Source organism: Lontra canadensis, unplaced genomic scaffold (assembly GCF_010015895.1).
Source record: "Lontra canadensis isolate GAN:19392208 unplaced genomic scaffold, GSC_riverotter_1.0 scaffold107, whole genome shotgun sequence".
Classification (NCBI taxonomy): domain Eukaryota; kingdom Metazoa; phylum Chordata; class Mammalia; order Carnivora; family Mustelidae; genus Lontra; species Lontra canadensis.
The window spans coordinates 4,708,801-4,721,199 of NW_022631101.1; the positions used below are offsets into that span (position 1 = coordinate 4,708,801).

The 12,399-nt window shown below is 52.5% G+C and overlaps 1 protein-coding gene across 4 annotated transcripts in view; it reads right to left on the reverse strand.

Annotated features, from left to right (window-relative positions):
• VRK3 (VRK serine/threonine kinase 3) overlaps positions 1-12,399 on the reverse strand; it is a 33,739-nt gene that overhangs the window by 14,817 nt on the left and 6,523 nt on the right. For all 4 annotated transcript variants that reach the window (XM_032839336.1, XM_032839335.1, XM_032839337.1 and 1 more), the window contains exons 4-9: positions 10,594-10,731; positions 9,464-9,679; positions 4,157-4,218; positions 2,305-2,371; positions 1,264-1,348; positions 903-1,008 (exon numbers count right to left, since the gene is read on the reverse strand). In XM_032839336.1, coding sequence (XP_032695227.1) covers positions 903-1,008; positions 1,264-1,348; positions 2,305-2,371; positions 4,157-4,218; positions 9,464-9,679; positions 10,594-10,731 — 674 coding nt within the window. The remainder of the gene's footprint in view (positions 1-902; positions 1,009-1,263; positions 1,349-2,304; positions 2,372-4,156; positions 4,219-9,463; positions 9,680-10,593; positions 10,732-12,399) is intronic.

A 12,399-nucleotide genomic window follows, 5' to 3' on the forward strand; every position in this document is an offset into this window, starting at 1 on the left:
TCAGGCATGTCCTTTCATGCCAACCTCACCTGGCCTCCTTATCACACCCTCCTGTCCATGGCCATGTGCCCCCAGGGTCTTTCTGTACCCACAGATGAGCCTGCCTTTCCTCTGCTCCCAATGCTCCCATGGCTCCCCAGTGCCCTTAGGACAGAGTCCTCAGCTTGGTGTTCTGTGTGATTGGTCACCATTGACCTCTCCATGCCATCCCTACCTTACCCTCTCTACCCAGACATATCAGCACAGAGACCTTCAGGACACACCTAACAGGTCACTCCCTGGCCACTCCCAGCTCTCCAGGAATTTAAATTGGGTCTTTATATCGCCTGTCACAGTACAGGGACATTTCTGTTCAGAGAACTTTCACAGCTTGTGAAACTGTTTAATATCATCCTCCCCCACTGGACATAAAAACCATACCCCTGTTACTCCCGGCCCCTGGGACAGTGTCTGACACCCAGCAGTGATCTGATAACTATTTAACGAAAGGATGGATGGGCGAGGGACTAAATCAGTGAACAAATGCCTTATGCTCCCTCTCCTATACACACCTTTGCCTAAGCTGTATCCTTGGCCTGGAATAGTCTCTCCGTGTAGCCCCTCCACTCCCACTCCACCCACCACCTTGCCATTTCCCACTCACGGCTTATAAACAGTCTCCACCAGGAAGCCCAGTGGAGTCCCTCATTTTGAGGCCGGGCCCCCTTCCTCCAACTCCCACATGGGAATGCTTATCTCTCTGGTTCTAATGGCCCAGTGTTCATTTGTTCTGGTCAAGTGCTAGTCCCCAGTGGCCAGCAGAGGGACGCACAGGTTGAATGTGTCAGTGAACAAGCCGGCAGATAATCTAGGACCCAGGTCTCCATCCCCTGGACGGGAGCCAGCAGCTGCAAGGCACCTACCAGCCGGCAGGCCATCTGGAATACAGACTTCACCGACAAGATGTGCTTCGGGTTGTCATCCAGGACCGACTGAAGGCTCCTCCCCAGCCTGGGAAACACCAGGAACCTGGAAGATAGAGGAGTATCCCAGGAAGAGGGAGAGAGGACAGGGCAGGGAGGGGACGCAGAACAGAGGCTGGACTCTGGCTGGGTGGCTATAAGGTCCCGGTCCCGGGCGAGAGCAAGGGTTCCTGATTGTTAGGGGATCAGCCTGGCTCAAATATGGGGAGAAGGAAGCCACGGACAGGCTCCAGGGGTCCGGGCACATGACACGGAGAAAAAGAAAGGGACCAGCAAGGTGGCTGGAGGTGGAGTGACTCACCTGTACCTGTCCTGGTGAATCCCAAAACCAACGCAGGTGGGGATGGCCAGGAGGGGGGTCGCGTTCAGCTTCTTCCACTTGTTCACTGTGGGAGGGGGGCGAGAGGTCAGAGCCCCCGTGGTCCTGGGGCCCATGGTCCCTTCTCAGGGCAGAAGCAAAGAGTGCCTGAGCCCAGTCCAGACTGCCAGAGTGCCTCTCCTGGTCAGAGATGCCGCCTCTATGGGCTGGTGACAATGGGGTGGTGAAAGAGTGTTCATTGCTGACCTCTGACTGTAACCTACATCTGCAGGGGACAGGGTGAGCCCAGCTGAACGCATATACGGATCTGGCGTGGAAGGGAGAAGGACAACAGAGTGACCTCTGAATTCACAGTGTCATTGGTAAGATCAGGAAATGTCTCAAGTGTCATGGCATCAACCAGTGGTCTGCCCATCTCCCAGGATCTCGGCTGGATGGTATAGAGCCAGTAGCGTGCTGGTAAAAGTTTAATGACTGGCCGTCCAGGGAAAGACAGCCCTGGCTGGTCGTGTTTGCCGATTTTTTGTGGTGTCAATGCTTCCCACCACGGCCCATTTCAGGCCATAGGTCTGAGATCACGGAATGTGGAGCTGGAAGAGACACCACACGCCATTCGTATGGCATTTTCACCAAGCAGGTACAGTGGACATGAGCAATGTGTTCCAGGTGGCCCACTGCCCGCTATGTACCTAGAAAAACGATTAGGAAGTGATGAGTTTTGAGGATCTGAATACTCATTACTGTTCTTAAATAATGTATTTGGTTGTAAGATGATGTAATTAATTTTAAATAATGACTATGCTTAGTAACTGCCTTGTGCTCCTGAAAATTGAACGCTTGGCTCAGAGCTGGTACAGCCAGCCTCAGCCCATGCTGTCTGTCCTCTGAGGCCTGCAAATGACTGGGCACATCTGGCCCTGTAATGTCATCCCCGCCCTTCCCACCCCTTCACGGGGAAGCTGCTGTTCTGACCAAGCTAGAAGCCCTAACTCTCTCCCCTTTGCCCATCTCCGGGCAAGATACCTTGCAGAGGCTTGGCGGCCCGCTGGAAGAAGTTCTGCTCGTTGAACAAGCGCCCATCCTTGGCATCCTAGTCAGGAATGGCGGGGGAGAAGGCATCATGGCAGAAGCTCTTAGACAAGGTTGTCACTAGCCATGCCTCACCCCAGGTTAACGCCAGCAACGACCACCACGACCCCCACATCAGAACTGAATTCCCCAGGGTGCTGCATGTGAACACATGATTTCCCATTGCCCAGATTCCTTTTATTTTATGATAGGATCCACAGGTTTCCCTAGGCCTGTGGCCTTCAGTTAAAAACTACATTTCCCAGCCTCCCTTGCAACAAGGAATGACCCTGTGACCAACTTCTAGCCTATAGAGATGTAAGCAGATGAGATGGGAGTGACTTTCAGGTTACACCCTCAAAGGGCTGGGCAGGCTCTCCCTTTCCTCTTCTGTTCCAGGTGGCTGGAATGCAGCGGAGATAGCAGGAGCTGGGGCAGCCATCTCAGCCCATGAAATGGAGGTTATACACGACTGGTACAGCTGGCCTCTTAAGAGCACGGGTTAAAGAGAGCTAGGTTCAAATCTCAGCACTGCCATTCATTCCTTCTTTGTACAAAACACCTATTATGTGCGGAGTATTCTACTGGCATTGAAGATACAGAAGTGGACAAAGCAACTTGTATGCTGGGTGCCCCTGGGCAAGTGATCAAGTCCCCATTTCCTCATCTGTTAAATGGGGGGAACAAAGGAACTACCTACCAGGCCTGCTCGTGAGACTCTTAGCCCAGGGCTGGGCACAGAACAGGCCCTCTCTCTTTATCTCTCTTTTTATTTATTTATTTATTTATTTTTAAAAAGATTTTATTTATTTATTTGACAGAGATCACAGGTAGGCAGAGAGGCAGGCAGAGAGAGAGGACGAAGCAGGCTCCCTGCTGAGCAGAGAGCCCGATGCGGGGCTCGATCCCAGGACCCTGAGATCATGACCTGAGCCGAAGGCAGAGGCTTTAACCCACTGAGCCACCAAGGCGCCCCTATCTCTCTTTTAAAAAAAATTATTATTATTATTATTTTTTTGGAACAGGCTCTCAGCAAGCAGGTGCCATTACTCATCTGTTAGCCTGGCTCTGGAGTCCACTCACACAGCCTCCATCTAGGGCCACAGGGTGGGCGGGGGAGGGGGGCACCAGGACTGGCTGCCCTGGTGTTTTAGGGGTGAGAAAATCTGCATAAACGAAGGTAAGAAAATGAAAGTCACCTATAAGTGCAGCTCTCAGGGGTAATGATGAGGCTGCTAACCAGGATGATATACTGTTATAGGCTCTTCCTCTCTGGGAGGGACGCCACTCACCTGCCTGGCTGCTCTCGTGTTCTTGGTTGGCTTTTCCTCTGGGCCCCCCTCAAGTGCATGTTTCCCATGTGCTGAGATTGTGTGTGATTTCATGGACTCCTCAGTGAAGGGACCCCATCTCATTGCTTGTCTGATGGGCCCCAACACCCAGCACAGGGATATATAGCGGTGCTCAAGAAATACAAGCTCTAAGACAGGCAGGTGGGTCACACAGTGTGGGTATTAGTGGCTCCCTCACCCAGATGAGGAAACTCAGCCCCAGGAGGGAAGAAGGCACCTGCCCAGACCGCCTTGTGCCAGAACTGGGGTGTGGGGCAGACCTCACGGCAGTTTCCGAGTCCCTGTGATAAAGAACATGAGGCTGGAGGGAGATGTGCCTGGTCTGAGGTCCCACAGCCGCCCGCAGGCCAAGACCGAGCTCTTCTGCCTGGGCCAGCCCTCTGAGGGGCCTGGAGGTCGGTGGTGCCCAAGCCGCAGGCCCTCCCCTCTTGGCTCTGCACCTTGGGGATACTTACGAGTTTAAGCGAGAACGTCTGCTTCTGACTTGACTTGCAGGCGAGGGTGGAGAGAGCTTCAGCTGTGGGTGGACAAAATGAACCAGGTTATCATCTAGAGGGAAGGTGAGTCATGGTCCTCAAGCTTCCCAGGAACAAGCAGCACTTCCGCTTCTCTGGTTCCCTGGGGATCAAGTGCACTCTTGGCTTTCAAGACCCCTTCCTTCCTATTTTCAAACAGGCTCTTTTTTTTCTTTGTTAATATTCAGCTACACAAAGAGGGTTATTGATGAGAAGGCCTGCCTGCTCTCCTTGGAAAGGCTTGCTTGCAAGGGTGACCCCTGACTGGTGTCTGGGAACCTGGGTTTGAGGAGGGTTCCAGCATTCTCTAACAATAAGAGGGGGGTCCTGTGCCCAAACTATCATGCTGAATAGCTGCTTTCCTTGTAAGAGTCTAGAATTTGGTACGTTCCAGGCAGAGTGCGCCTATGTAACGAGTTTCCAGTAAAAAACCTGGGTGCTGAGTCTTTCAGGAGCGTCCCTGGTAGATGACATTTCACACATGTTGTCACGCTTCCTTGTGCAACCTGTGTGACTCCACAGGGATTGGACTCTCAGAGGCCGATGCTGGTCTCCCCCGGACTTCATGTGTCTTTCTCCCCATTGCCTGTGCTCTGTGTCCTTCTGCTGTAATGAATCATGGGATGAGAACAGCTAAGGACTGAGGCTTGTGGATGGGTCCTCTTTGTGAACAAGTGAGCCTGGGGGGTGGTCCTAGAGACCCTCAACACACCAGCTATTTGGATTTGTTGACACGTATGGGGAAGTACAGATGCAGAAGCCCTGCGAGGAAGGACTTCTTGTCCCAGCCCTGTCCCCCCGGGGAGTGCTGTCCCAAGTAGCCTTCAGCATCTCGGGGGTCCCCAAAGCTGCAATCCTGGGGCGGCTCATATCCAACAGGTTTTCAAGGGGGATGTAAAGGCCCAGCTGTGTCGGGCCAACACAGAACGATGCTCAAAGACCACTTCTGCTCCAGAGTCCCCATGGGGACAGCTGAAGCTATGGCTGGGCTGCACCCGCCTCCCACCTCCTTCTTCCCCTCTTGCTCATAAACACCCTGCATGTTTGTGCCATTCTGTTTGGTTACAAACCCCGCGCTAAGAGTGGGTTTTAAAAGCTCATGGTTTCCCTTTAAGGTCTACTACGATGTTACTATTACTGCTCTTGCTGTCATCATTAGCGCCACCTGGTGGAGGAGACGAGAGCGGAGGGTCAGAGAGGCCAAAAGACAGAGGAGGCCACTGGGCCACCAACTCTCTGTATGACTTTGCCGGAGGCGTTAGACTTCTCTGGGCCTCCGTTGCCATGTCTGTGAAATAGGAATGACGAAGCCCGCCCCCGGGCTCTGAAGCAAGGGCTCCGACGGGCCATAGCTGAGCATCATAGCTAGTTTCCGCCTTCAAATGCACCACTTGGTGAACCCGCCTGGCCCCAGAGCCAAGCACCAAGCCGGGGTCACAGTGGGTGCCTGGTGTGTGGCAGTTTTTAAAATATCATAATTGGCCCAAGGACCCACAACCAGTAAGTGGAAGGGCTGGCCCTGCCTTGTCATCCAGAGCCCATGAACTAAAACAGCATAGTTCATCCCCGTGGCCCTCCGAGTCCTCCCTCCTCTCCTTCCATCCTCCCATCTTTCCTACCCCTTCACCATCCAGGTTTGTGTTGTTTAAGATGCTGAGCCAAGGGACAGGGAGGTGACAGTTACCCAGAGGTCACCCTTGTTCTTGAGAAGCTCCAGCTGGAGCAGGGTGGGAGCCCAGGGTTTGCAAATTCAGGGCCAAAGGTGACCTGAGCTGGTCCTTTAAGAAGGAAATGTGTGAGGGGCTGAGATCTCAGGGTGCAGAGGGGTCCGTCCCAGCTGCGGGAAGGGGGCTTGGGGAGATCGTCAGCGGGTGTCTGGAGTGGACTATGGCACCTCTCATGCATACTAACCGGGCTCCCAGAGTTCCCACGTGGGCAGGTGACAGGTACACGCCTGGCACTCAGAAGCAGGCAGGAAGAGCTGGCAACTTACATACATCTCTTGCACTTCTCTGCGGATTATGAAGGGCTTCTCTTGTCCACTCCTCTAATAGCCCGGGGAGCCAGCTGGGCCACTCGCATTATAGAGGGGGGCCGACAGAGGCCCAGGAGGGGCAATGTGCTTGGCCAACGGCTCCTGCAGAGCCTGGCTATCAACCCAGGGCTCCGGACTCTGGGACCTGGGGAGACCCCTGTCTGACGCAGACCTGATACATGGAAAGTCCCTATGTGCTCCCAAGGCTGACAAGGGCATAGCAGGCGAGCAGGTGGAGGCCCCCGACTACCAGAAGACTGGCGATGTTGAACCTGGAGCAAGAAAGCTGCTCTGAGATCCATCATGAGCAGCACAGTGACAAGAAGCACTTGCACTGTACTTGTTGCTTTCCTCTGCATTGGTCCACCTGCGCAGCTTTCCCAACAATGACTCTTATCCCATTCTGCAGGTGAGGAAACTGAGGCACAAGGTCAGGACATCACTTGAACCCGAACGAGGTTAGACAACTAGCTGCCAGCAGAGACAGGAGGACAGCCCACAAGGTCTGGCTGCGCTGTCCCACCTCCCAGCGAGGGGAGGGCTTGCTGGAGACTCTGGGCACCCCGCACCCCCACTCTCACTGCCAGGAACGCCAGCATCCTGATGCTTCCTGCTCCTGTTCTTGGGTTTCTAGCCTCTGAGTCTTTGCTTATGCCCCGCCTGAGCCTGGCATGCCCATCTCTGCCCCAACCTCTCTGTTGTGGGCCGTTTGAAAGGTGCTTAATAAAATCACAGTGCTGGGGTGCCTGGGGGGCTTAGGTCGTGGAGCGTCTGACTCTTGGTTTCAGCTCAGGTCATGATCTCAGGGTCATGGAGTCAAGCCCTACTCGGGCTCCATGCTCAGCGGGGGAGTGAGCTTGAAATTCCCTCTCCCCTTCTCCCTCTGTTCCTTCCCCTCTCATGCGCGTGCTCTAATAAATAAAAAAAAACCTTAAAAAATAAAATAAAATCACAGCGCTTCCATGTGACTGTTAAACTTATATGTCTGGGATGGCCTGACTCAGTGGGTCTCAATTTCCCCTGTGGGCAGCTGGCAGTGTCTGGAGATAGTTTTGGTTGTCACGGTGGGGGGAGGGGCTGGGTGCTACTGGCGTCCAGTGGTTTTTCTATTGGCATCTACTGGTTCTCCCGGATTGTTCTGGGGAGACAGGGAGGATGATGTCATAACCCAGGAGCTGATGAGGAAGAGAACGCCCCCTCACAGGGCTGCTTGAGTAAGGGAGTGAGATGAGCTGAGTGGTGGGATGAACCAAGGACGGGGGACAGAGTGGGCCAAGAGTGTCAGCAGCCGGGGCGCCTGGGTGGCTCGGTGGGTTAAGCCACTGCCTTCGGCTCAGGTTGTGATCTCAGGGTCCTGGGATCGAGCCCCGCATCAGGCTCTCTGCTCAGCAGGGAGTCTGCTTCCCTTCCTCTCTCTCTGCCTGTCTCTCTGCCTGCTTGTGATTTCTGTCTGTCAAATAAATAAATAAAATCTTAAAAAAAAAAAAGAGTGTCAGCAGCCATTAAAAAAAAATCACAATTCTGGCTGTTGTTTAATTGTTATTGGCTTTAACTACAGGACATAAAACTGCACCATTTCTTGACTGGTGCAAGCTCGCAGAGGAGAAAGGCGATGTGGCTGGTGGGTGACACAGCCCCAAACAGTGCAAACGTGCTCCACAGCCCTCACCAGCCCTGCTCCCCACCCGGACAGTAGCCCACGCCCAGATGGCACTTCCAAATCAAAGATTTCCCATCAAAATCCAGATTTCTGGCTTTTCCCGCAAACTTGGAAGATCTCTGGAGCCAGATCTCCGGCTGGTTATTGACATCTCTGGGATTCACATCCCTCCTCTAGGACACGGGGACAGTGACAGTGCTGGCGCCCGTGGTGAGTTAGGAAGTACAAAGCAAACATTCGTCCCCATGGGAATGTGTACTCAGACGCTCAGGGCAAGGGGAGTCATCACAGCCCAAAGCGGAAACAATCCACTTGTCCACCAGCCGACCGGTGAATGTAGACACTGACATACACACACCAAGAGAGTATTGCTCAGCTACAAGACAGAATGAAGTTCTCACACACACTATGATGTGGACCGACCTTGAAAACATCACGCTGTGGGGGAAGAAGACAGATGCAAAATCTGGAACGTCCACAACAGAGAAACCCGATGAGACAGAGGGAAGATGAGCAGATGCCCGAGGCTGGAAAGTGTGGGGTGGGTGGGGAGTGAGTGCTTTGGCACGGGGCTTCCTTTACGGCTAATAGAAACGTTCTGCAATGAGATACAGGTGATGGCTGCACAGCACTGTGAACGGACTATACCCCACTGAACTGCAGACTTTAAAATCATCAATTTCATGTTATGTGGCTTTTATCTCAATTGAAAAAATGACCAAACCTCCCACAGAGTGCTTAGAACACAGTGTGGCCGTGAATAAGCACTCGATAAACATCAGGTTGGTTAATACTAACACTCCCAGCACAGTTCTTTTTCTCTTCATTGTCACAAGGTGTCTGACTCCATTTTTTAAACTTTGACAACGCCAGTGTCTAAGCCGGGTCCTGCCTCTTCCTCTCTGGCCCCACATCTGGGCAGGCTGATAAGCAAGCCTGAGGACGGGGGCTCCCTCCTTTGCTGCCATGGGAGATGCAAATCACGGAGGCCCTGGCCCCAGGGCAGGAACCCTCACTCCTTAACTGAACAAAAACCCAGACCAGGTGCCCTTTCTTCCTCTTCTCAGGGAGGTGCAGACCCGCACTCCCCAGAAACCTCAATTATGCAAGCAAGTAGTCATGCATATCCTCCATCACCACTCAACATTCAAACTACATTTTTGCGGGGGGGCCCTGCCACCACTGCAGGATAGATAGAACATTTGTCATGATCCTTATCATTCACTGCCCTGGGCCTGTACTCCCCCGTGATGGAGGTGGAGGTGGGGCGTGCCTCTTTACACAGAGCACATGCTTTCCAGTTGGCCACAGTCCCCACCATTACCAACTGCTCACTCTCGGACTCCTGCACACATTTACTCGATCTGCCCAGCCCCTGTGGGTGGTGAGTTCTGCAGGCCCAAGTCTAAGAGAAAGTTGTACAGAGGCAGGTCTGCAGCTGGGAGATGGCTTCCATTTCCATTCCCAGAAAGGGGTTCCATTCCCCTTGCCCTGGTTCGAAGACACCCCGGTCCAGCCCAGCCCAGGGCCTGCCGGCCTGTGGACACTGTACCTTCATAGAGAATGCCCTGGTCATCCCTGGTCTGGAGGGGTCCCAGCTTCCAGTGCCGCCCACTCTTGTCTGTCACCACCGCCCCTGTGGGCAGAGCCTCAAGTGAGGTTGTCACCCGGCTCCGCTTCAGTGTCTGTGGGCTTCTCTTCGTCGCCTGTGGGCTTCGCTTGGTTGCCTGTGGGCTGCTTTTGGGGGTTGGGGGTCTGCTCCAGGACCCTGCGGGATGATGCTCAGATTAAAGAGAAAGCAGCATCTGGGAGAATGCAGTTGGATGGGTAATAGGACAATGCTTGCCACTCTGCTCATTTATTCACTTGCTCATTCAACAGATGCTTCCCGGGACCTTTCATGAGTCAGGACCTCGTGGGATAAAGCTGGAGACCCAGACAGGACTCAGACCTGGGCCCTGTCCCTTGGGAGCCCCTAATTTGGTGGGGGAGGCTGATCTGGACACAGCTGGTCAGAACTGAGTCCGAAACAGGGCCATAGAGAGGAATATGAGAAAGAGATTTTTGGTGCCTTGAGAAGTCAAGAGAGGCTTTCTGGAGGAGGGAACATTTGAGTTGGGTCTTGTTGGATGAGCAGAATTTTATGAAGAGGAAGAAAGACATTCCAGATACTCAACCAGAAACATCCCAAACCAGGCCCTGGCCTTGTGCTGAGTATAAAGAAGCTTCAGAAATTTGTTAGACCGAGACCCTGTCCTTGAGGGGCTCCCAGGCTGGCAAGAGAATGGGATGGCATGGTGGACACAAGAAAGGATACTGTCTAATGCATTCCTCCCACCCACCATCCACCCAAGGCATAGAATGGCAAGAGGCAGAGGGGCCCGGAAGATAACGGGATGGAAGCAAGGCACCGAGGGCTGAGACTTTAGATCCTAGGGCCACCTGGGAAGGAGATGGGCACATGGTCCTCAAGACTCCCACACTTGCTGGCGGGCACCAGGCTTATGCAGATGAATCTACCTGGTCCCTGCCCACACAGGACTCTCAGTCCAGCAAGTGAGGCAGAAGGATGAGGGCCCAGGCAGGGTAGGGGATGCCCGAGCAGGGGAATGAAGCCCAGAACTCTGTCCAACAACCCGCCTTTTCCCCATTGAGTCCAGCGGGATTGACCCCAACTCTTACCTTTGGATCTCACAGTATCTTCAGACCCGGAACTGTCACCATCTAAGCAGAGGGATGATGAGGGGGAGGTGACAGAGCTGGACCATCTCACTTTCTTAGAAGGGATCTCAGGACTGGAGTTGCTTTGTCTCCTTGAGCCTATAGAAAGGGAGACCAGACACAAACTGGGATGACAAAGCCTCTTCTAGGAACCCCTGAACCAGGAACTCTGAGGGCACATTCGAGTACTCTCTTCCCTTGGACCCCCAGAGCCAAGTATTGGTTCTCTTGTCACCTAAATATCTAAGCAAACTTCCCTTCATTTTAGTTATTTGCTTTTCCTCCTTGGGTCATGGTGTCTCTTGTGTGTCTTCTACTGCTTTGTCATTCTGCTTTCTTCTAGGCAATTTCTTTGAATCTATCTTCCAATTTGCTAATTCTCCCTTCAGCTGTGTCTGGTCGGCAGTTAAACCATCCAGCAAGTTTCTGGTCACCATGATGATGTCTGGTTCCTTTTCAAATTGTTTTGGTTCCTTTACAATTCTAACTAACTTCTGCTTCTTCACCATATTTTGAATTTCTTCTTTTATTTCTTTAACTATGTTAAGTGTGTTTCAGACATATTCTCATCTGTTAATTCTGAGGTCTCTGGTCATCATCAGTGTGATTCTGTGGTTTGTTGTTTGTCCTGACACTGGCGTCTTTTGTTTTCCTGGTGTCTTTTATTTTAAAGATTTTATTTATTCATTTGAAAGAGAGCAGGAGAGCCAGCAAAAGAACACAAGCGGCAGAGGGAGAGGGAGAAGAAGATTCCCCACTGAACTGAGAGCCTGGTGTGGGGCTCGATCCTAGGACCCTGGAATTGTGACCCGAGCTGAAGGCAGATGTCCAGTCAAATGAGCCACCCAGGTGTCTTTCCTGGTATCTTTTGATTGACTGGGAGCTCCTGGTCCTAAGAGAATTCTCTAAGTCAGAGGCAGTGGGAGAGAATCTTAAGCAGGCTCCACACCCAGCACAGAGCCTCATCCGGGCTCAGTCTCATGATCCCAAGATCATGACCTGAGCCAAAATCAAGAGTCAGATGCTTAACTGACTGAGCCACCTAGGTGCTCCTCTAAGGTCTGTCTTTTTTTTTTTTTTTTAAGATTTTATTTATTTATTTGACACAAAAGAGAGAGAGATCACAAGTAGGCAGAGAGGTAGGCAGAGAGAGAGAGGGAAGCAGGCTCCCCGCCAAGCAGAGAGCCTGATGCGGGGCTCGATCCCAGGACCCTGGGATCATGACCCAAACCGAAGGCAGAGGCTTAACCCACTGAGTCACCCAGGTGCCCCTAAGATCTGTCTTTAAAGGGGGTGTCCCCAAGAGAAGTTTTGCCTCTGTTGGAGAAGGGCACCCACCCCTCATTCCTTTACACTAACTTTCCCACTTGGGTTTTTCTGGGGGCTACACAGATCAGTACAAATTCTGGCCCCAAACTGGTGAGGATGTGAGTTCTTGGCTAGGAATTCTCAGGGAGGACATTCTTCTACCTTTCACCCACAGCCAAGGCTGAGGCAGACAAATGTCTTTACTAACTTTCTCTGTTCGGTGTTTTTCCAAACGTTTTGTTGTTGTTGTTCCAGTTTACCCACTGAGGAGTCCTGGATTTTACATTTTCCAGTCTTACCTCTTGCACTGCTCAGGCCCTAAACTTTGTCTCTTATACTCCATTAAAACCCAGGCTCGAAACCACCAGTGACCAGCAAACAGTCCAGGATCACCACGATCCACGGCATGTGCTCAGCCCTGTGTTTTGTTACTGTTTCTCACTCTCTCAGAATTCACTC